The sequence below is a fragment of the Paramisgurnus dabryanus genome, chromosome 24 (genome assembly GCF_030506205.2).
Source record: "Paramisgurnus dabryanus chromosome 24, PD_genome_1.1, whole genome shotgun sequence".
NCBI lineage: Eukaryota > Metazoa > Chordata > Actinopteri > Cypriniformes > Cobitidae > Paramisgurnus > Paramisgurnus dabryanus.
The window spans coordinates 9,997,710-10,022,105 of NC_133360.1; the positions used below are offsets into that span (position 1 = coordinate 9,997,710).

General features: G+C 35.3%; 1 protein-coding gene across 6 annotated transcripts in view; it reads right to left on the bottom strand.

The window, feature by feature from the left end:
- Positions 1-24,396, bottom strand: part of lrp1ba (low density lipoprotein receptor-related protein 1Ba) — a 304,606-nt gene that overhangs the window by 56,027 nt on the left and 224,183 nt on the right. For all 6 annotated transcript variants that reach the window (XM_065244654.2, XM_065244653.2, XM_073813477.1 and 3 more), the window contains 11 exons: positions 23,016-23,101; positions 21,593-21,715; positions 18,290-18,471; positions 17,972-18,171; positions 17,481-17,669; positions 14,200-14,348; positions 13,995-14,088; positions 13,238-13,354; positions 13,015-13,134; positions 8,766-8,885; positions 3,359-3,475 (listed from right to left, as the gene is read on the bottom strand). In XM_065244654.2, the coding sequence (XP_065100726.1) occupies positions 3,359-3,475; positions 8,766-8,885; positions 13,015-13,134; positions 13,238-13,354; positions 13,995-14,088; positions 14,200-14,348; positions 17,481-17,669; positions 17,972-18,171; positions 18,290-18,471; positions 21,593-21,715; positions 23,016-23,101 (1,497 nt within the window). The remainder of the gene's footprint in view (positions 1-3,358; positions 3,476-8,765; positions 8,886-13,014; positions 13,135-13,237; positions 13,355-13,994; positions 14,089-14,199; positions 14,349-17,480; positions 17,670-17,971; positions 18,172-18,289; positions 18,472-21,592; positions 21,716-23,015; positions 23,102-24,396) is intronic.

A 24,396-nucleotide genomic window follows, 5' to 3' on the forward strand; every position in this document is an offset into this window, starting at 1 on the left:
ACTAAAAACTGAACAAAAACAATCAAACAACACACAAATGTGCTTGGAATTTAAATGAAGAAATAAATGAAGTGCTTGATACACAACGAAATTAAATGAAAACACCAAAAACAAATAAAACAACACACAACATTGCTTGGGATTCATCAAATGAAAGAATGAATCAAGTAATGAAGTAATAAATCAAATGCATGATAAACAACAAGAATGTGGTTGTGTATGAAATAAACTAAATAAAGATCACAGAACAACCTAAAAACAAATTAAACAATCTCAAATCAAACAAAACACAGCGTTGTATGGAGGAATAAATAAAATGCTTCATACACAATGAAACAAAACTAAAAGTAAAAACTAAACTAAATCAAAACAAAACACAAAGAAATGAAGAAAAAAAAACACTTTACACAATTTAAATTGGGCTTTGGATGAAGAAATAAATTAAGTGCTTGATACACAAAAATAATTTAATTGTGTATCAAATAAACTAAATAAGGAAATGAAAAACACACACAAAAAAATATCACAGAACAACCTAAAACACAAATCAAACAAAACACAACTTTGTATGGGTCTTAAATGGAGGAATAAATAAAGTGCTTAATACACAATGAAACAAAACTAAAAGTAAAAACAAAACTAAATTAAATCAAAACAAAACACAAGAAACGAAAAAAAAAACACAAAACAATTTAAATTGGGCTTCAGATGAAGGAATAAATCAAGTATTTGATACACAACAAGAATTTAATTGTGTATCAAATAAACTAAATAAAGAAACTAACCTAAAAACAAAACACAGGACAACTTGTAACACAAACACAACTTTGCATGGGTCTTAAATAGAGGAATAAATAAAGTGCTTGATACACAATGAAACAAAACTAAAACAAAACCCTCAAAACGAAATGAAAAACAAAACAATGTAAATTGGGCTTCGGATGAAGGAATAAATCAAGTGCTTGATACACAACAACACTAAATAAAAACCAAACAAAACACAAAACAAAAACACACATAAAACTAACAACACAAGTTGGATGGGCTTCAGATGAAAAAATAAATCAAGTAATAAATAATAAAAACAAGTAATAAATCAAGTGCTTGATTCACAATAAGAATTTTATTGTGTATCAAATAAACTAAATAAAGAAACTAAACAAAACACAGAAAAAAATGTAACACAAAACACAGAAAAACATGTAACACAAATCAAACAACACAAAACACAACTTTGCATGGGTCTTAAATGGAGCAATAAATAAAGTGATTGATACACAATGAAACAAAACTAAAAGTAAAAACAAAACTAAATCAAAAACAAAAATAAACGAAAACACATAAAACAATTGAAATCGGGTTTCGACGAAGGAATAAATCAAGTGATTAATACACAACAAGACACAAAGCACAAAACAAAAACAAAAAAATCTAACAACACAAGTTGGATGGGCTTCAGATGTAGGAATAAATCAAGTAATAAATAATAAATAAAGTACTAAAGTAATAAATCAAGTGCTTGATACACAACAAGAATTTAATTGTGTATCAAATAAACTAAATAAAAAAAACGCAGAACAACTTGTAACACAAAACAACACAAAACACAACTTTGCATGGGTCTTAAATGGAGGAATAAATAAAGTTATTGATACACAATGAAACAAAACTAAAACTAAAAACAAAACTAAATCAAAAACAAAACACAAAAATAAATGAAAACACACAAAACAATTGAAATCGGGTTTCGGACGAAGGAATAAATCAAGTGATTAATTCACAACAAGACACAAAGCACAAAACAAAAACAAAAAAAATCTAACAACACAAGTTGGATGGGCTTCAGATGTAGGAATAAATCAAGTAATAAATAATAAATACAGTACTAAAGTAATAAATCAAGTGCTTGATACACAACAAGAATTAAATTGTGTATCAAATAAACTAAATAAAGAAACTAAACTAAACACAAAACACAGAACAACTTGTAACACAAATCAAACAACACAAAACACAACTTTGCATGGGTCTTAAATGGAGGAATAAATAAAGTTATTGATACACAATGAAACAAAACTTGAAGTAAAAACAAAACTAAACTGTAAAATGTAAATTGGGCTTCGGATAAAGGAATAAATCAAATGCTTGATACACAACAAGACTAAATTAAAACCAAACAAAGCACACAACAAAAGCACACAAAAAAACTAACAACAAAACTTGGATGGGCTTCAGATGAAGGAATACGTCAAGTGCTTGATACACACACATAAAAAAAATAAAAAATAAAGGAAAAAACTAAATAAAAAAAATAAAAAACAAAACACAAATCAAACAGCACACTACACAACTTAACTTGAGCTTCAGATGAAGTAAACCAAGTGTGTGATACACAACAAGACAAAACTAAATAAAGAATCTAAACTAAATGAAAAACACAAAACAAAACACAAAACAATCTTAAACACAAATCAAACAACACAAAATGTTGTTTGGGCCTTAAATAGAGAAATAAATAAAGTGCTTGATTTACAATGAAACAAAACTAAAAGCTAAAACAAAACACAAAACGAAACAAAACAAAAAAAAAAACACTCAATTTTTTTTTAAATTGGGCTTCGGATGAATTAATAAATCAAGTTCTTGATACACAACAAAACAAAACTAAAGGAAAAAATTAACAAAATGTAAACAAAACACAAAACACAAAGCACAAAACAAAAACACACATGCAAAAAAACTGACAACATAGCTTGGATGGGCTTCAGATGAAGGAATTAATCAATTGCTTGATACACAACAAAACAAAACTAAAGGAAAAAACAAAACACAAATCAAACAACGCATTACACAACTTAGCTTGAGCTTCAAATGAAGTATCAAGTGTGTGATACACAACAAGACAAAACTAAATAAAGAATCTAAACTAAATAAAAAATAAAAAACACAACACAATCTAAAACACAACACAAAATAAAACTTTGTTTGGGCCTTAAATGGAGGAATAAATAAAGTGCATAATACACAATGAAACAAAACTAAACACAAAACAAACAAAACACACAACAAAACTTTAATTTGACCTTAAGTGGAGGAATAAAACCCCAAATAAAAACATAACCCAACACATGAGTTAAACAAAACACAACAACTTTGTGTTGGCATCAGACGGAGGAATAAATAATGTGCTTTACACACAACAAAACAAAAATAAATCAAAACAAAACAACACACAACATAATTATGATTAGGCTTCAGATGGATGAAATGAAGTGTTTTGTTATTATAAATGAATAGAGAGCAACATCTTTTTTGTTATGCATCTACCGCACAACTGTTTACTGACAAAAAGACCTACTGCAGTTCTCCTCGTCCGAATTATCGCTGCAGTCGCTCTGCCCGTCGCACCTCCAGTGATCCGGTATGCAGTTGTTGTCCCTGCAGCGAAACTCATGCGGCCCGCAGGTCTTCTCATCTGCATACACAAACAAACACTCGATGTAAAACACTGCTTATGTCAATAAAATAGTTGCTTAAAATGAGTTTCGACCTTTAACCCCATATTTTCCTCAGTTCCCCTATACAGTAATTCAACAGATAAAGTTACTTTTCTGTCTTCGCTCTTAAATAATCAACATGCTGATCAAATCTTTAAGACTACAGGAAATCAGAAATGCAATTTCCTTTCGTCTGAAAGCCGGAGGCGACTAATCCGGCTATCACGAGGGAAGATGAGAACATAATGCATGATTAATTGACAATCGCAATGCAGTGTTTGAGTGCTAATTCCCAGACTTAAAATGACAATATGAGAATTCTAATTCAAAAAGAACAAGGAGGGAATATTAAAATCTTTTTGTCCATATCTTTTCCATTTAAAGGTGACTTGAACCCTAAAGCTAAATGAAAACAATGAAAGCGAGAAACTAACTAATTAAAATAATAACAAATAAAGGAATCCTGAAATAAAATAATAAAATGTAGGATTGTTTACAAAAAAGTTTGCAACCATTTTCATCTAAAATATGAAGAATGCAGAACGACAAATCGCTTTATTGTGAATTAAAAGTCAGTGATTGGCCGACATTCAATGTTATGCTTAAAACAATCAATATATTAAATTTTAAGTGCTGTTTGAATGAGATTTCTCACTATATCTCTCAACAGGTATTGTTTCAGAATAATGAAAACTTGTAACTTGCAACACTTCTTGTATTATTGCCTCCCTATGACAAATCGCTTTGTTTCCTAACCTTTGGATAAAAGCGTCTGCTAAATGTAAACCTATAAATACATCCTACCAATATCTTTCTCAGATCATACAGTATAGCCAAAAGTGGATGCCATCTTTTCATAACATCTCATGGCAGGGAATGCTTTTTATCCATAGAGATGAACAAGTTATTGATTTTTTGAGCAGCTCCACTTCACTTCAAACGCTCGGATAGACACTTACAGAAGCGTATCGTTTTTAAAAAATCAATGCAGTATTATGCTGGTTAAATGTGAATATTACATTATATTCTCTCAACTAATGTTGTAAAGTGCACAAGTGTGTTATGTATCTGGGGACGTGTAATACAATCCCCAGAATAACAATACTGCCCGAGAGTTGTGCGTAATACTGATATAAGCACGGCAGGAGACGGAATAAGCATAAGGAAGAAAATATTTTTGGGAAAAATATCATAGTAATAGTTTTTAAAGATATTTCATACTAAAAACTGAACCAGTTTTTTATTACATTTTCCTTAAATTTTAATCTGTTTTGCACTTCCACATCCTGTTTGTTCATCCAATTCAAATTTAAATAAATTGTATTTTTACAATGTCAGGACTCAATGCAAATAATTTTTTTATACTGGCCCAGTCTTATGGAAGGAATTTTTTGACTTTTTTAAATTAATTAATTAAATGATAAAATAAAAAATAAAATCACAAAATATGTCCCAAATCTGAAAATTAAATGATAAAATAAAAATTAAAACATTAAATTAAATTATTTCATTTTCATTTTCAAAGTGACGAAGCATCATTCCGGCCAAATTGAAAAATAAAATAAAATTGATGATTTTACATTTAATTTTCAATATAATCTTGAGGCAAGACTGATAATATTAAAATAAAAAGGCAAACTTGAAAAGGAATCTATAAATACATTTTTTAAAAGGCTTTTTATTCATGCCCAAGCAATAATAGGAACAAAATTAAAATGTAAAGTTCAGTTTTAATTTTATGTTCTCTTTTATTTATTGGATTTCATTTTCGTTTTCATTTTCTAATATGCAAATTCAATGTTAATCAGTGGGTGGGGTTAACTTACTCAAAAAAAGGGGGATTGGCTGAAGCAATGTTGCCAACTCAGCGACTGTGTTGACTTTTAGACCCATTTAGACAAACTGCGCAACTGTTTTTATGATTTTATTTTAATTTTATCGTTTACTTAATGAATTTAAAAAAGTCCAAAAATACCTTCCAAACAGTCGGGCCAGTGGTTCAGGTTTTCACTTGCCCTGCCAAAACTTTAAAAATAAAATAAAATAATTGTAAAATAATTGTATACTACCGACATGTTTGACGAATAAAGGCTCCTAACTTTTCTGTTTTACCTGTAAAGTGACAGCAAATTGTGTAAAATATTTCATTGTTTCTTTCGTCGTGTTTTACCCAAGTAAATGTCTGCTTCCAAGATTTTAAATAATATACATTGAAGAAAATATATTTTAGTGACTGGGGGTGAAGCACTGGCCCGATTGGGCAAGTGACAATACTTTTTACTGGCCCGAACGTCTCTCACGCTTGCCTCGGGCCACCGGGCAGTCCTTTACGTTGAGCCCTAAATATGTTTTGGATTCATTCAGGAAATAACTTACTGTTTAGGAAAACAGTCGCAAAAGTCTCAAAATATATAATAGGGGCAAATTATGGCAAAATTAGGCTTCTTTTCCTTTGCTGTAATGAATCCCTGCGTGTTTGTTGGCCCCTTGGAGAGACAGGACTGAAAATTGGTGTTGGATAGTAATGTACACTGCTAATACAATAATGCAGGCCTTGTAGTATTATGTGAGACAATTTACAGGACGTTACATTAAGATGTTTAAAAGGCAGCTAATGTACCAGACGATCATTACGATGTGCATAGACAGACATCATTAGCATTAGTGCGAGGCAGACCTTGTTTCCTTTGAACACAGAGATGCTAAAAGATGCTTACAAAGAGACCGCCATGAAGGAAATAACCTTTTTGTAGCATATGCACTTTAAAGGGAATGGCACGCAATACCTTTGAATCTATTGTAAAGCACTCTTTAGCCTTTCTGTACAGAAACCACCTTGAGCAGAAGAGGTGAATACTTTTACCATCTTTATTCAACCTTCAGCGCACACAACTCTGTATTGGCACTCCAAAAGCTGAACTTCTTAACATTTTTCTGAATGTTATGCAGATATCACAAAGATCCGCGCGAGAACACACGCAAGCATGACTGTTTATAGAAATAGCTTGAGGAAAATTGCAAGAATTTCCGTGAAAAGTCAGGTTTGGGTCGAGGTGCAGTAGAGTTGGCTTCAAAAGTCATAAAAGTACCTCAGTATCCAATGGGTTTAAAGGAAAACTGATCCGCTATAAGCCAACTATCCATTAGGTCAGCATGTTAGACGGAAAAATAACCTCTCAATGTGTCAGTCTGACATACTCATACTCAAGTATTTAAAGCAATTGTGGTGCGAAATAAAACATACTTTACATCTATCCTGTCTTAAGGTATTCATTTAAGATGAACCAATATGAATTCTCGATGACTGTATCATATTACTTTCTATTAATATCATTTCAATTCTAGTTTTATCTCAAATACTTCTCCTACACTATAAAAAAATATTTTTATTTTAACTGTATTGACAAGTGATGAGTTGCTGTAACTTATAAAATAAAGTTGACATAACTAAAGCAAATTTAACTTGATTTATTACTGCAACTCATCACTCATCAAGATAGTTGGAATGACTTGTAAATCCTAGTTATATTTTAACAGTGTACTGTAACTGTAATTTTTTATAAAAAATAATAATAAAATAATAACAATAATAATAATACTGTTGCCATTTTTACAAAATATGAATATTATCACCATAATTTTATGTAATATTATATTAGTTTTTGTTAGTATTATTACTATTCATAATAATCATTATCATTAATATTTATTATTATTAGGTAAATATTATGGGCATTAAAAATATTTATGTAATCATTATAATCCTTAGAATTATTATTGCTATTACTACCATTATTGAACATACTATTACATAATATACATATTTTAATAATTATTATTACATGAATATGTATTATTATCCGTTTCATTTATTATTATTTTATTATTGTTGTTATTTTATTATTATTTTGTTTATTATCATTGCTTCATAACAATATCATAATCTGTATTATCATCAGTTTAATTAAATATTATTATTATTTTGCTTATTATAATTGCTTCATAACAATACCATCATCACAATTGCTGTTTTGTTATTGTTGTCTGTTTTGTTTTGATGTTAAGTGTGCTGCCTAACTGTATGTTGTATGTTTTGCACTTATAATAAATAATAATAATAAACTTTATTTTGTATAGCGCCTTTAAAAGTAGCATCTCAAAGCACTTGACATTAAAGTTGTAAAGTAAAATAAAGTTGAAATTACCTCAACTTTTTTTTTATAATTTTATAATTATAAAAAAAAAACTTTATTTGCAACTTCTAAACTCTCCAATTTATAGCTTCTCCTAACTAGTCAATTAAGTTCAAATGAATTGTAATTTCAATTTTTTTTACAGTGTAGACAGCAAAAAGAGTCCTCCAGTAAAGGGCTGTTCAAATTATAACAAAAACTTTAACTATGAACAATATAGTTTACACCACAACTATAACGATAAAGATACAATGAACGGTACAGTTGGAAAAATTAATTAACTCAAATAAATAAATAAATAAATGAAACCAAAGATCTTGTAATCACCGATGACTTTGCTTACATGATGGAATATCATCCACCTCACTAATTTATTTTGGCTAGAAGTATGTTATCCATAGCTGGACTATATCTGGTCTATAGTTAACATAGACAGTGAAATGACGGCGATTGCTTGCTGGGATTCTTTACTTAGTAATGTAAGCTATGCTATCCACATTTTACAGCACTTTATCTTTAATGTATCTCTACGATACTCAAACAAAAATGAGAGAAATGAATCATGTGAATCTCCAAAAGAGCAATAACATCTTTCTGAAATACCTACATTCCATCATGATATACATAATCCGCTGCCAGCTTTTATGGAGACAATAAACACAGTCCTTTAATATAAAATACCACTGCTCTATATAAAGAGAAAAACATCTCTATGAATATAATTACATTAAATAATCCATTTTGGGCCCAATGAATGCAAATCGAGCAGCTGCTCAGGAGCCGAACACAACTTGACCTGACATCGTTCGCCCTGAGAAACCGTTTGGATGAACGGTTTCCGACGTACCGTCTCTCACCGCACTAGTTCAAATGTTGGCCCGAGAGTCTCTTGTGAAAGCTGGCGAAAGCTATTCTTATTCATCTGACTCAGCCTTCTAGGTAAACAGCCGGTGCAAAATTAAAGCAAATGGAACGGTTTTAAAGTTACGAAATCTCTCACATGCCTGAATCGAGGGTGTTCGAGGGACGGTGATGATGTGCGTGAGGTAATGCTGTTTGACGCCGTTTGACTCACCGCAGTTGGCCTCGTCCGAGCCGTCTGCGCAGTCGGGGTCTTCGTCGCACACCCACAGTTTCGAGATGCAGTGCATTGTCGTCTTGCACTGAAACTGGGACGGTGAGCAGGTGTTCTCGGCTGGAGATGTGGAAGAGACAGAATAAGATGTTTTCATCCAAACTAAAGCAAGATAAGAATAGTTGACACAAAAAGAAAGTCTCTCAATCTCATCTCAGATGCATCAAAAATGTATTTAATTCATTGATTTCAATCTTTGACGTGACTTTACTCAGTCAATATTAACTCTTTCCCCGCCATTGACGAGATATCTCGTCAATTAAGAGAAAACCCTTCCCCGCCAATGACGAGATTTTCCGTCTTTCCGCAATACCGCTATTATCCACCAGGTGGCGCAACTTTTTAAAACCGGAAGTATTGCCCTATGGCAAGCTGCTGCATGTCCGTGTCTGTTTTAAAGATCGCTCTGAATGGGATCTCTATGAAAAGTCCGTCACAAAAATGGAATTATCTCTGCTTTTTGCTCAAAATATGGTGTTTTTGCAAAAACCTACCCATATTCAAAAGCTGATTGCAAAAGAACCACTAAAGGTAGGAGGAAACGTTTTTTTTTGTTTGAAAGCAGAGGGTCTGTTCTTTCATTTGGTATATTGTATGTTTATTTATTTAAAGAAGAACATTTTCTGGAAGGCATTAAACTTTGGTGAAAATCATGAAAAACGCTGGCGCTGGCTGGCAACTTTTTTTTAAAACGCTGGCGGTGAAAGAGTTAAAGGATTAGTCAATAATAAAAAAAAAAAATCCAGATAATTTACTCACCACCATGTCATCCAAAATGTTGATGTCTTTCTTTGTTCAGTCGAGAAGAAATTATGTTTTATTAAGGAAAACATTCCAGGATTTTTCTAATTTTAATGGACTTTAATGGACCCCAACACTTAACAGTTTTAATGCAGTTTAAAATTGCAGTTTTAAAGGACTCTAAACGATCCCAAACAATACATAATGGTCTTATCTAGCGAAATGATTGTCATTTTTGGCAAGAAAAAAAAAAATGCACTTTTAAACCACAACTTTTCGTCTTCTCCTCCGTTCGTGTGACGCGCCAGCTGTAATTGCGTAATGCTGTGGAAAAGTCACGTGTTACATATATGAAACACACATTTGCGACCCTTATGCCTCATTTGGGATCGTTTAGAGTCCTTTGAAACTGCAATTTAAACTGCATTAAAACTGTTAAGTGTTGGGGTCCATTAAAGTCCATTAAAATAAGAAAAATCCTGGAATCTTTTCCTCAAAAAACATTATTTCTTCTTTACTGAACAAAGAAAGACATCAACATTTTGGATAACATGGTGGTGAGTAAATTATCTTGATTTTTTTTTTTTTTAAGAAAATTGACTAATCCTTTAAAGATTTTAAGGTTATATTTTTACGTACTGTATGATGATTTCATGTTGAAAACAGTAAATTACAAAAAAAAGACTGTTAACTCTGTTTCTTTTTCATTTTGGAATGAAATATAAACAAGGCATTCCATGACAATATATTTGGGACTCACCACTTTAATACATTTTAGCTAAATTCATGACAAAGTCAGAAAAACAAGGTCAAGGCCAAGCCCTAGTGGTCTAGATTAGAACCAGAAAACCATATTCAAGCTGCTGTATCCAAAGCTCAGCTAAGCCTTGACCTCGGCGACACAGCTGTCCTGACCCACAGCGCTCCCCTCCTATAGGGGTCTTAAGCCAGTCTCACCAATTCAGCACTCCATACAAGATTAGCCCTTTTAAACCATCCCACTCTTTGGCTAATCAGTGCCCGGGGGTGAGTTACTGTAAGTTCTCCTTGATCCAAAACCTAGTTAGACCCCCTCAAAAGCCTATTAGAGATCTGGGGACCCTCTGGGTTTGGCTGCATGCTGCGCTATTTAATATCCCCTCCTTTTTACTTCAAACTTTTGGTTTTCCTCTTTTAATCTCTTTTGGAAAAGATCGAGAACCGTTCTTCTTCGGTTCCCCACCAGGGTGGGGTGTTTTTTTTAAAGCCCAAGGAGATACTCGACTCAAGGAGTGAGAATTTAGGTCCCTGCTGTGGCTTTAAATTGAGTGTACTTACATGAGCAAGTGTACTAACTTCTGGTTGTCCCCTACTTCTGTACACTCTCAGAAATAAGGTGCAAGAAGGTACAAAAGTTGTCACTAGGAGCTTAAATGGAACATATTAGGTATTGACTAAGTGACAACGTTTGCACCTTTTTTCTAAAAAGTGTACTAGCACCTAAGACTCATGTATGAATGAGAATTTTTTTTTTATTGCAAACGCAAAAAGTAATCATTTCACCAGTCTTATTTCTGAAGGTGACACTAGGCAGATCTTTGCTCTTTGGTTAAGATGTCGACCCTCACTTTCATTGTTCCGGTTCATTTCTCTCTATTTATATTACCGTTGGTGTCCTGAATTCGCCCCCGAGCGATTTTGCCTAAAGCAAAATCTTTCTGCAGCGTCGACCACAGTGGTTGGTTCTTTTCTCATCAGCCGGTTCAAACTTTATGTGTTGAATCTGGCTGACGTCGACCTTCACTCGCCAATAAAGACAACCGGCAGTCATATGGAAAGTGATTTCTATTTCTTTTTTTCGCCACCTGTTTCTTTCTGCACTTTTCACGGAGAGCAATCTTGTTTAACAGAAGCTGAGATTTTAAAGATCGACTGAAGATGGATTGATATGGGCTACACTTGAGAGGCGGAGAAAATTAAAAAGTTTTGCCAGTATTAAAGACTCTAGATAGCATAGCACTCCAATCTAATTTAAAATCAATCATTTTAAACCAATCGCTTTTCACGAATTGCATTCATAGCGGTGAAAAAGCAGACGAGATTGGATTTCTTCGTTGTCAATTTGAGCCACTAAAATTAGTCATCTTACCTACAATATCAAAACTTTATAATTGAAAATGTATTTAATTTTAAACTAGGGCTACACCGTTGCAATGTGCGCACCTGCAATATTCGTCAGATCGCAGAATATCCAGAGCATTTTTTTTCAAAAGAAAAATTATTTTGGATGCCGTTGCCAGTGTTAGGGGCCATTTACATATTGCGTCTTTTGTGCTCTCAAGTTCGTTATTTCAAATGTATGCCCGCTCATAATGGAAGCGCCGCAGTCGCGAAGGACGCACGATACGAGGGCTTTTTCCAGGCATTGCATCAAGTTAAAAACATCTCAACTTTTTTAAAACCCCACAAGCACACCGCAGGTCATGTGACAAGAACCAACCAATCAGCTTCCTCGCCTTTTCAGTTACTTTGAAACCTCAGTAGAAAGCAGCTTTTAATTGCCGTCCAGGGATTTCCTAAGCATTATCACTCGCTGAAAAAGATCACAGCTGATGGTTGCTTAGCAACAACAGACGCCATAGGAGCGCAACTGCTGAAGCGGTTTGGAAAGAAGGAGAAAGCGATGTGCCTAGCGTTTTCCACACGTTTTTAGGCGCGACATGTGAACGGCCCCTTACACTAAAGACGGTTTCATCAGACGCATGTGCGTTGTCGAGGTTGTCCACTTTCTGTTTGTTTTATGGTCTGGCTAGTGGCTAAAATGAACTTTGGAAGAAATACCTCGTCGAAAATAACAAAAGTTTTGGGGACATTGGGGGAAGGGAGTGTGAAGGGAGGTTTGGACGCCGATCTGTAGGTAAGATTGTATACATTATATAGTTTATACACATTACACAGTAATGTTAGCTCGGTGTCATTTTTCATAAGATTTAGCTATGATATATGAACTAAGGTAATCTACTTCTTGTTTATTTTGTTTGTTATCAGAAATAAACTACTCTAAAAGGACTATGTTGTTATTGTTTCTTTGCTAAGTTTACTGGAAGTTACGTTTCTTCCATGAAAGCCGTTTGTTTATGTTGTTACTGTAGCATTTCACCTTGCGAAAGACATCGCATCTCTTTAAATAATCTGGTGAAGTTATCCAACTTTTTACAGTGTAGTGACTAAAATTTAAAGTTGGATCTACTTAATCAAATTACTTTAATTGGTAACATTTAAAAATTTTAAGTTTTTGTCAAAATGAAATTTTACCAATTTAAGTTATTTTTTTAAGTTAATCCAATTTTCACTTTTTACAGTGTATATCACAACAATAACTGTAAATGTATAATTGTTTACATTTTAAACAGTGTACGAAAAATGTAATCAGATGAATGAATTTTGCAAAAGGTCCAGGGTCTCTTACGGCAATCCGTTTCGTCTTCACCGTCGCCGCAGTCGTCTTGTCCGTTACATCGCAGGTTCACAGGAATGCACTTTTGCCTTTGCGTGCACTTAAACTGACCGGAAAGGCAGATATACGAGTCTAAAAACAAACGCAAACCAAACTGATCATACAGCAATATGGCTTCTCTCCAGTAACTGAATCTGTCATCTGTCTATGCATCCATCAATCAATCCATAATTACCACAGTTGGCTTCGTCCGAGTTGTCACCGCAATCGTTTTCTCCATCACAGATGAAAGGAGGTAGAGCGCACAAACCCGTCCCACACTGAAACCTTCCGGGTTGACATTTAAACTCCGCTATTTATTACAAAGGCAGACAAGAATGAATGAACAAATTAACGACAGACATGAACAGCAACAGACAGACAGAGAATCAAGAAAAAAGAAAAGTAGGCAAACTTTTTTCAGTCACTGACATCTTTATAGCCTCTCAATGTGCTCTAAAACTGCTAGTTAAGGTATAAAACTACCCTGCCACAGATTTGCAGTCCTTTTTAGTAAATTGGGCCATTTACCTCTCAATCAAATAACAGCTAACACCTTAAAAATGACGCATACGCTGGCATATTCAATGCAAGCCAAGAGTCACATGAATACAACCTTGGTGACAGATAATTTTTTTTAAATTATCTTTCAATGAACCATGGAGGCAAATTACAGGAGTACTTTGTGATATAAAGTTTTCCCTGTCTTCCATTCATAAGATAAATGGATCATGTGTATTTGAATTGCCTTTATAAGTTTTCGTTTTTTAGAAGCGGCATAATAAAAATGCAAAGTTTGGGATCATCTTCCACATCTGAAGCAAGTCTATAACTCTTAAACTTCTGTCTCAGTAGGCGGCACACGAGGAGCTAACAGGAGCTAAATATTTTGCAGTCAAATATCAGGATTGTAGTTTCATTGACTAACTAGCGACATGTTTGGTGTTACTCACGACAATCTGCTGGCTCATCGGATCCATCTCCACAGTCGTCCACAGTGTCACATTTCCACCAGAATGGAATACACTCATCCGTACCACAGCGGAACTGCAAACCGACACAGATGGGAATGACATGACTTATCTATACAGTAAGTACACAGATACAAACTCACCAGCAGTAGGCACAATGAGATATGACGGAAATTTTAAGTGGTACCTGGCTGGCTGTGCAGTTCGACAGGCATGTCTTATTGTCGTTTGCCAAATAAAAGTGTGTAGGGCAGGCACACTTGTAACCCCCACCAGGAGATAGAAGGCATAGGTGACTGCAACCTCCATTAGTCACCTGACAGTGGTGCTTTGGCACTATAGACAGACAACAAATAATACAAAACAAGCTGGAGACAAACCTTTGAAACGTGATACTGACTATACATGTCATTATAAGAATAATCCAAGCTGATTAATCCAAGCTGATTTATTTAAACAAACATATCCAGACTGGCTTCTTCAAGCTGATTTACCTATGCTGACTTCTCCAAGTTGACTAAATCAAATTGATTTATCCAAGATGAAAAATCCAAGCTGATGTACTCAAGCTGACTTATTCAAACTAACTTATCCAGGCTGACTTGTCCAAGCTGACTTCTCCAACTGACTATTTCACACTGACTTATCTAAGATGACTATTCCTGACTTACTAATTAAAAATTACTTCTTCAAGCTGATTTTCTTATGCTGACTTATTCAAACAAACTTATCCGGGCTGACTTCTCTAAGTTGACTAACTCAAACTGACTTATCTAAGCTGAAACATTCTAACTGATTTATCCAAGCTGACTAATCCAAGCTAATTTACTCAAGCTGATTTATTGAAACTAACTTATCCAGGCTGACTTCTCCAACTAATTTATCCAAGCTGACTGTTCCAGGCTTACTAATTAAAAATGACTTATTCAAGCTGATTTATTCAAGCTGATTTACTTATGCTGACTTATTCAAACAAACGTATCCAGGCTGACTTCTCCAAGCTGACTTCTCCAAGTTGACTCACCCAAATTGACTCATCCAAGATGACTAATCCAAGATGATTTACTCAAACTGAGACTAATCCAAGCTGATTTACTCAAGTTGAATTATTCCAACTAACTTATCCAGGCTGACTTATCCAAGCTTACTTCTCCAACTGACTATTTCACACTGATTTGTGACCCGTCACGGAAACCAGGGACTCAAGTCGGCAGCACAAGTTTCGAGAAAATGAGAAACAAAGTTTTTTTTTCGAAATTTGTGATTTTCGTTTTATTGCAGAATCTGTTAGTTGAGATCACGAAGAAGCCTCTCCATGTTTGAGATAGCAGTTTATGTATATTTAAAAGCGTACATTTTGCGGTTAAAATAGGCTTGTTTTTCCGGAGATTCTAGCGTGCAGCGGGGGGCGTCATTGTCTGTGTGTATATTTACATACTGTATAAGCTTGTGTTTTCGCCTCCGCCCCCAAAGGGAACAGCGTGACTACTAAATAAGGATAGTTCGCCCAAAAATGAAAATAATGTAATTAATGACTCACCCTTATGTCGTTCTAAACTCGGAAGACCTCCGTTCATCTTCGGAACACAGTTTAAGATGTTTTATCGTTAGATTTAGTCCGAGAGCTTTCCCCTTCATTGAAAATCTATGTATGGTTTCCATGTCCAGAAATTTAATAAAAACATCATCAAAGTAGTCCATGTGACATCAGTGGGTCAGTAAGATTGTGTTGATGCATCGAAAATACAGTTTGGTCCAAAAATAGCAGAATTACGACTTTATTCAGCATTGTCTTCTCTTCCGGCTCGAGCGTGAAGTCACGTGACTGTAGTGACGCGCTGCCCTGTTCCTCAGATATATTTGCTAAGTTTTTTTTTTTTTTTTCAAACTTATAGCCTGCGTCTCCCCAGACTGTAAAGCTCGGGCGCACAAAACAAAAGAAAAATAAAAGAAGCTGGGGCGGAACAAATAACAGTCAGCCGCATCGTACGTCAGCCGCGTCACTGACTTTATGCGGCGCCGCAGTCGGAAGACGTCAAAGTACCGCGAGAGCTCTTCAAGAAATCTTACGGAGTAGTTTAATTTCGACTCGCTCTCGCGGTACTTTGACGTCATCTGTATGTCAGTTCTTGCAGCGCAGCATGAGTCCAAACACACAGAAGTTACACAGATATAGTTGTATTCTTCATATAATTGGCTACATGTTTTGTCTATCAATATTTTCCATGAAGTCATTGGCTGATGGAGGAACGAGCGAGCCATTGGTAACCTCTCTAAAGGATGTCACGTTTTCGACGGCGCTGTTTGGATGATCTATTATACTACTTCCCTATTTTAAATACAAACTTTGAAGGCGGGTTCATGTGTTTAACGGAGTGTAAGCTCATATACCCTTACATGTTACGATTTAAATAGTCTTCAGATTATATATTATATTGTATTACCAGACATTCATGCGAAATCTGATGTAAACAATCTATATTTCACGGATTATACGCATTTGTGGACAAATATGGTCAATGGATAATCTGAAACAGACTGGATTCGACTTGTGATCCCCACAAAGGTAAAAGAGTCATGTTTATTTTTGCGGGTTGTCATTTGGTCATAAAATACTACATATGATGCTAGAACATCTCAAAAAGGGTTTTACAGGGGGCATGGCTTAGCTAAATGAGATGTAAATGAGCCCTATTGTCTCCCCCAGCTGAAAAGAAGAGTCCCTTTCGTCTCGATTTTCTCGGTTTGAGTATTTCTGAGTTCCTATATTCAAATGGCCACAACTTCTCCAAATCTTATCAGATTTCCATGTGTTACACATCGTTGGAAAGCTTAGAAACTGCACTTTCAGAATCTGTGAATAACTCAAAATGCCCAGATCCGACTTGTGTCCCTACTTTCCGTGACTGGTCACATTTATTTAAGATGACTGTTCCTGACTTACTAATTAAAAATTACTTCTTCAAGCTGATTTACTTGTGCTGACTTATTCAAACAAACTTATCCGGGCTGACTTCTCTAAGTTGACTAACTCAAACTGACTTATCTAAGCTGATTTATTCTAACTGACTTATCCAAGCTGACTAATCCAAGCTAATTGACTCAAGCTGATTTATTCAAACTAACTTATCCAGGCTGACTTGTCCAAGCTGACTTCTCCAACTGACTAACACTCAACCTGACTGATTCAAGCTGATTTATTCTAACTGACTTATCCAATGGCTGACAAATCCAAGCTGATTTACTCAAGCTGAGACGAATCCAAGCTGACTTACTCAAACTAACTTATTCAGGCTGACTTATCCAAGCTGACTTCTCCAAATGACTATTTCAAATGGACTTATCCAAGCTGACTTTTCCAGGATTACTAATTCAAAATGACTTATTCAAACTGACTAATTCAAGCTGACTTAGCCAAGCTGACAAATCTATGCAGTTGTATCAAAGCAGACATCTTTGTTACAATACCGTCAGGTTGTCTGAGAGGATGGTAGACTTTAATATCTCGAATGGTTTGCCAGGAGTTGAGGAGCTCTGTTCGCCGGCCACCAGACAGCTTGTGAGATCGGCTGAGCGTTTTGGATTTCTGGTCACTCCAGTAGATGAAATCCTCAAATAGCGTGAGACCAGTTACTCCACCTATGTCCTTTATAGGGACTGGAGAGAATTTTAGAGGAGAATTTTAAACACTGGGCTGTTTAAACCACAACCTCAAGTCAAAGATGGGCGTCCTCGTGATTGTAATCTGATCATTGATCACAGTCACAGCAATTCACTTGATCAACTGCTCTATAATAAAACATCTACATGTTTGTCAACATTTGATAATACATTTGATAATACATTTTTTTAATTCTGATATATTTAGTACATTTTGATTCAATATTGTAAAAATAAGTTCAGCATAGCACTGACAATGTCAATATGGGTTTGATTTATTAATAAAAAATAAACCATACCTTTGTGTCTTTTTGTACCATCCATATCAGAAAATAAGATATGATTCTCATCAGACCAATAGATTCTTCTATTGATGTGGTCAATGGTGAGAGCTGATGGGCTGTGTATTTCTGTATCAATGATGATGCGTTTTCTGCTGCCGTCCATCCCGATTCGTCCGATGTGAGGCTGCTCACAGCAGTCGATCCAAAACACGTATCTAAGACATCATGGAATACATGTGTGCTTAAATAAAGCAAATTAATTATTAAATGCCTTAGGTGATTCCTTCACGTCTAAAAATTACATTTCTGAAAGATCATCTCTCTTCCATTTACCCTGTTTGTGTGTCCAGAGCCAAAGCAGTTGGATTTCTCAATCCAGACTTGAGCAGTATAGTTGGGTAGAGTCCATTAGCTTTCGCCACCTCCAGAGTCTTCCTCTCTCCATCACACCAGTACAAGTTCTTCCCGATCCAGTCGACAGCCAGAGCGCTGGGGACCGACGTCCTGTGAACCACCTGAGAAAACAGCCAGGAGGGTTAGGGTAATGCTGTCGTGTGTGGCTGTTTTATTTGGGCCGGTTACTCACAAGGAAGGATTCGCAATCGGACCATTGGGAACAAATGATTTCAGGCATACTAGTTTAAAATAGCGGGAGTCAGACGCAGCTCTGCATGGGATTTTGTAGTTTCTTAAAAATATACAAGTGGTCGCTTAATAGCTACGGATGAGTTAGCGGCATCTAGAGGTGAGACTGTGAATCGCAACCAATAGCTCATTCCAGAGCTCACCCCTCCCTTTCGAAACGCAAAGAGGAGCTATAGTTGCATCCACAGGACAAACACGTCATCATCTGGGACAAAGTAGTGACAAAAACGCACTCTATACATCAGTATATTTGCGCAAAACTTTAGCGTTACTTTTTAAATGTCGACTGCGAAATGACTGTGTTTCCATTAACCGATAATATGCGACTGAAAGCGAATACGAATATACTTAAGTTTATAATAAACTGATTTTGTTGCAGTTTTGCACCAACGCTTTCTCGCGAGAATTCGTACATATTTTACAAGTTGGCTAATTCGTATTAATTCATATGACCACATTTGTAAGTTTTGTTACGATTTGCCTTGAACCCTGTGACGTTGTGGTTAGGTGCGGGGTTAGGTGTTCGATTTCATTGTTGTTGTTGTAGTTGTTGGTTTTTCATGAGAATCGTACGATTTTGCACGGTTAACTTCGTATGAATTAGCCAACTCGTAAAATATGTACGATTTCTTGTGAGATCAGGCTGGAAATACACCTTTTCCAAATTGCCTGAAAAACTCTCTCATACAAACCTAAAACTTTTCTTTTAGATAAAAACGGCTCATACAAAAGGTTATTAAAACTACACCGTTTATTTTGTATTTCTGTCAAGAGATCCTTCTAAAAGTTACACAATGCACCTTTAAAATAACAAGATTAAACCATTTCGAACACAATCGGAGTGGCCTTTAAACAAAACTGGGGAGTCAGTGTATAAAAAAAGGAAATTATTAAAATATAAATATCATAAATTATTCATTATTGCTCAATAACGGTGCTTCAGAATGTCTTAAAGCCACAAGAAATAACACCAAAAATGATATAGACAAAAACAGGTATTTCTCAACATTTTGTAGCTTATACTGATAACAGAAATTGCTTTTTTTTGCATAAACAAAACGCTCTCCAGCTGTCAGGTAAACTGTTGCATTAAATCATTTTCACTCCTGCACCCTGCCTAGTGCTTTTAATAGAACAAGTAATAATTTACAAGCTCTCACACGTAACCAGAGATGAATACTAAAACATATTTTGCCTCAGATGTGTCTGTCCTATAGGCAGCAAAGGTTTTTTATTGATGTTTTTGGATTTTGCATTTATCGGGTACACTGTATGTACTCCTAATTGTAATGTTTTGATATTGTACATTTCTAGTTGTTGCATACCCATCATTGAACGATGCACATGCCGAAAAGCTTCATCTGAAAGATTTATACTGGCCTGAACAACTGCGCAATAGCACCTTAACCTAAAACCCCGAAATATTGGCAGCATGTGGCTCATTTGTGTTTTTCATGAAAATAAGTTTATTATAAATCATCTCGATCCGAGGCGTTCAAAGTGAAGTATCCTTCTTAAAATTGAAGACTCTTCAGTAATACCATTCCCACTTTAAACACCAAACTCTTTCTTCAACCTTTATTTTCATTTTTCCGTTCTCTGTTACTGCGCTATCAAAATCTCCCATTATCTTAGTGTCGATGCATTTTGTCTTTATGAAACTCTTCAACATCAAGTGTCAATTCTGAAGTTTCTTAGCCTTTTATAGAAGTTCTCTCTCTCTCCTCAAAGCAGAACATCATAAATCAGTTTAAGATCCAGAGTTCAATCAAACGTAATGAGCCATTATGGCTCGATATTAAACATAATGAGCTCTGGCTGCCCAGCAGGGCAAGGCTGGCACACTATGCCTGTTTTCTGCCCTAAGTAGTATACACAAGGGCATTGCCTAAGAGAGTTATGTAGATAAATAGTCTCTCTGTCTCTCTCTCACACACACACCACACATTTATTCTCTTGGCACATCCTGTCTTTAATCTACACAAGCCGTTTTTTATTTTTTAAATAATGCATTTAATTTATTTGTGGGCTGCAATTTTAGTGCACACATTTTTCAGCCCTATTTTGATTAACAGGTGCATGCACTGCAAAAAAAGACTTTCTTACTTAGTATTTTTGTCTTGTTTTTTTGTACAAATATCTAAAAATTCTTAAATTAAGATGCATTTTTTTAAAGAGCATACACTGCAAAAAAAATTATTTTCAAGAAAAAAATCTTAGTATTTTTGTCTTATTTTCAGTAAAAATATATAAAAATTCTTAAATTAAGATGCTTTTTCTTGATGAGCAAAACGATCCAAGAAAATAAGTCTAGTGTTTAGACCAAAAATACCAAATTTAAGTGATTTTGTGCATAAAACAAGCCAAAAAATCTGCCAATGCGGTAAGCAAAAAAATCTTGAACATTTTTCTTTAACACTAAATTCAAGAAAAAATCAAGAAAATTTTGTAATTTTTTTGCTTGTTTTATGCACAAAATCACTCAAATTTGATATTTTAGGTCTAAAAACTAGACTTATTTTCTTGGGTCGTTTTGCTCATCAAGAACAGCATCTTAATTTAAGAATTTTTAGATGTTTTTACTGAAGACAAGACAAAAATACTAAGAACATTTTTTCTTGAAAATATTTTTTTGCAGTGTATAAAAATAGTTTCACTATATTTGCACGAACAATTAAGTCCTTCCCAAGTATAATCAAACTTCTACACGCAAAAATAAACACACACATTGCAGTTCTCATCTATCAATGCAAGCCTGGCTCGATTCACACGCAAGATTGTCGATTCACTTCAGAATAGCTTTCATTTCTGTGTTGGATTGTTATGAATATGTTCATTTCCCAGTGGAGTCCATCACTTACACAATGAAAACGGCAACAGGTGAGGGGAATCAAATTTACCCAGGGGCAAGAAATATTTGCATACGTCAATCTGGCGGATTTCAAATGTAATTTATCATAAACACGCATGCACATAGGCTCCCCGGCGTACCTTAAGGTCACTTCCATTGAGACGCATGCGGTTTATTCTGCGTCCGCTGGGCCTGCTGGTGTCAATCCAATAGATCAACTCCTTCCTGTAGTCAAAGTCTAGAGAGATGACATTACTGAGTCCCTGGAAAGAGAGAGAGAGAGAGAGAGAGCGAGAGAGAGAGAGAGAGAGAGAGAGAGAGAGAGAGACTTAAATAAACTTGCAAAAATTGCCTTGATCTGCTGAACACACATGGAAAAAAAAACAAGCAGATCTGGGGCACCATTGACTTGCATAGTAGTAAAGATTATTACAATGGAAGTCATTGGTGCTTTTTTACATTAAAACATGGAAATGTATGACTTTTTACTTAAAATGATGTAATATCGAGTATCAAATCGGATCATAAAAAAACATTGTCGTATAGTCGACTCATTACAGGCACTTCCCACAGCTTTCATTTTCTCTCTGCCTCTGCAAGCCATTTCATTTGACTATTTTCAGATTTATTTCCTGTTCGAAATAAGTGTGAGACACACAGGGTCTGACAGAAACTTCCCATCATGCATTGCCAAGACCTGAGCCAATCACTTTCTCAGTAGGGGTCTCTCATATCCTTCTCTCTGTCTATGTCTCTCCATCTCTCTCTCTCTGCTGCAGTCGAAACCCCCCGATGCGCTCTGATCTAATTTGCCGGACCAGACCTTTCGAATCAAACTGATGAAGTCCCTGACTGATGAATCAAGCCAAGCGTGCCTTTTTAACTGCTCTTTAAATGGCGAGCCGTTCAATCTCTTAAGATGGGTTTCTTATTTGTCAGCTCCTTAAAATCTTATTGCTCATAAAGAACCATATGAGCAGAATGGCTTTAAAGACTTGCTTAAAGACCATGGATTCATTAATAATGACTAATTATACGCTTATATTTCAAAGCAATAAAATAAACGAGCAACACTTACAGAGTATGAGACAGAGAGAGGCTGTAAACAGTGTCTATAGCTAATGCTGTGTATTTAGGATTTTTTCACCTCAACCCGGAAGTAAACAGATTCAATAAACAAATGAAATGTTTTACTGTTACAAAATACTTAATACTTAAGTTATTTAATCCAGACTTTATTTCTAGATTTAAAGTGGGAAATATCCTAAAATAATGCAGCATAAATCTTGGTTTGGTTTATTTCAGTGTTATTTAAAAGTACAACGATAAAGTACACATTGCACATCTTTACTTGTAGAGCAGGTGGTTCTTGATATTGTGTTACCCTTAGAGACTTCCGAAATTATGACTTTATTAATCTCCATCTGCTCTGAGGGTGTGCATTTTTGATATCTAAAAAAGTATGAAGTTACAAGGGAATACAGAAGCAGCGCAAAAAAACTTGAGAAACCGATGATTAAAATGATGAATATATTAAAATAAGTGATATAAAGTCGCATGTACCTGTTTCAGAAGGGTGTAGTTTGACCCATCCAGACTGATCTTTCTGATCTCATGATGGTCCGCGAGAATAAGAAATGGCTCCTCTGCTGTAAAACAAAAGCATTTGTAATTAAAACATTGAAAACTGTTGTGGAGAAGTTACTAGCAGGCAGAGGTGTAAACTACTTGAGTAATTTTACTTGATTACTGTACTTAAGTATTATTTTTAGGGATTTTTACTTTACTTGAGTACAATTAAAAATCAACTTTTACTTAATTACATTACATTACTTTTTACTCCTTACAATTGTATTTACAGACAAAATGTACTTTTTTTAGAGATCACTTCATTCTATTTTCACTTCCTTTCACCAAACCAATTGAAATGCGCTGATGGCCAGTTTAATTTAAATGTTATTTAGTCTGGAGCCTTTGGAATATTCGAAGAAATTGGCCAACAGTTCATCTGATGATGACGATTTTTTGGCTTCTTTGAAACCGACAAGAAAAGGAAATGTTTCACACACCAGGGAGTCTCTGCTCTTAATTCACCTTGACATCTGCCCAACATTGGGTATTGACGTGAAAATCCAACATTGGCCTGATGTCAAAATCCAACGTTGATCCAACATCAGGATCCAACGTTTATTCGACGTCAAAATCCAACATTGATTCGACGTCAGGATCCAACGATGATCCGACGTCAAAATTTAACGTTGCTTTGACGTCAAAATCCAACGTTGATCCGACGTCAGGATCCAACATTGATTTGACGTCAAAATCAAACATTGATTTGACGTCAAAATCTAACATTGATCCGACGTCAAGGTCCAACATTGATCCGACGTTAAGACCCAATGTTGATCCGACGTCACAATCCAAGATCCAACGTTTTTTGACTTCAAAAACTAACATTGATTTGATGTCAGGATCCAAAGTTGAGCCAACGTCAAAATCCAACGTTGATCCGACGTCAAGATCCAACGTTGATCCGACCTCAAAAGCCAACGTTGATGCGACGTCAAAATCCAACGTTGATCCGACGTCAAGATCCAACGTTGTTCCGACATCAAGATCCAATGTTAATCAGACATCACCATCCAACGTTGATCCTACGTCACAATCCAATGTTGCTGCGACGTCACAATCCAACGTTGCTGCAACGTCACAATCCAACGTTGATCTGACGTCAGGATCCAACGTTTATTTGAGGTCAGGATCCAACGTTGAGCCGACGTCAAAATCTAAGTTGATTTGAGGTCAGGAACCAATGTTGTGCCGACGTCAAAATCCAATGTATATCCGACGCCAGGATCCAACTTTGATCCAACTTTGAGCCGACATCAAAATAGAATGTTGATCCGACATCAAGATCCAACCTTGATCCGACATCAGGATCCAA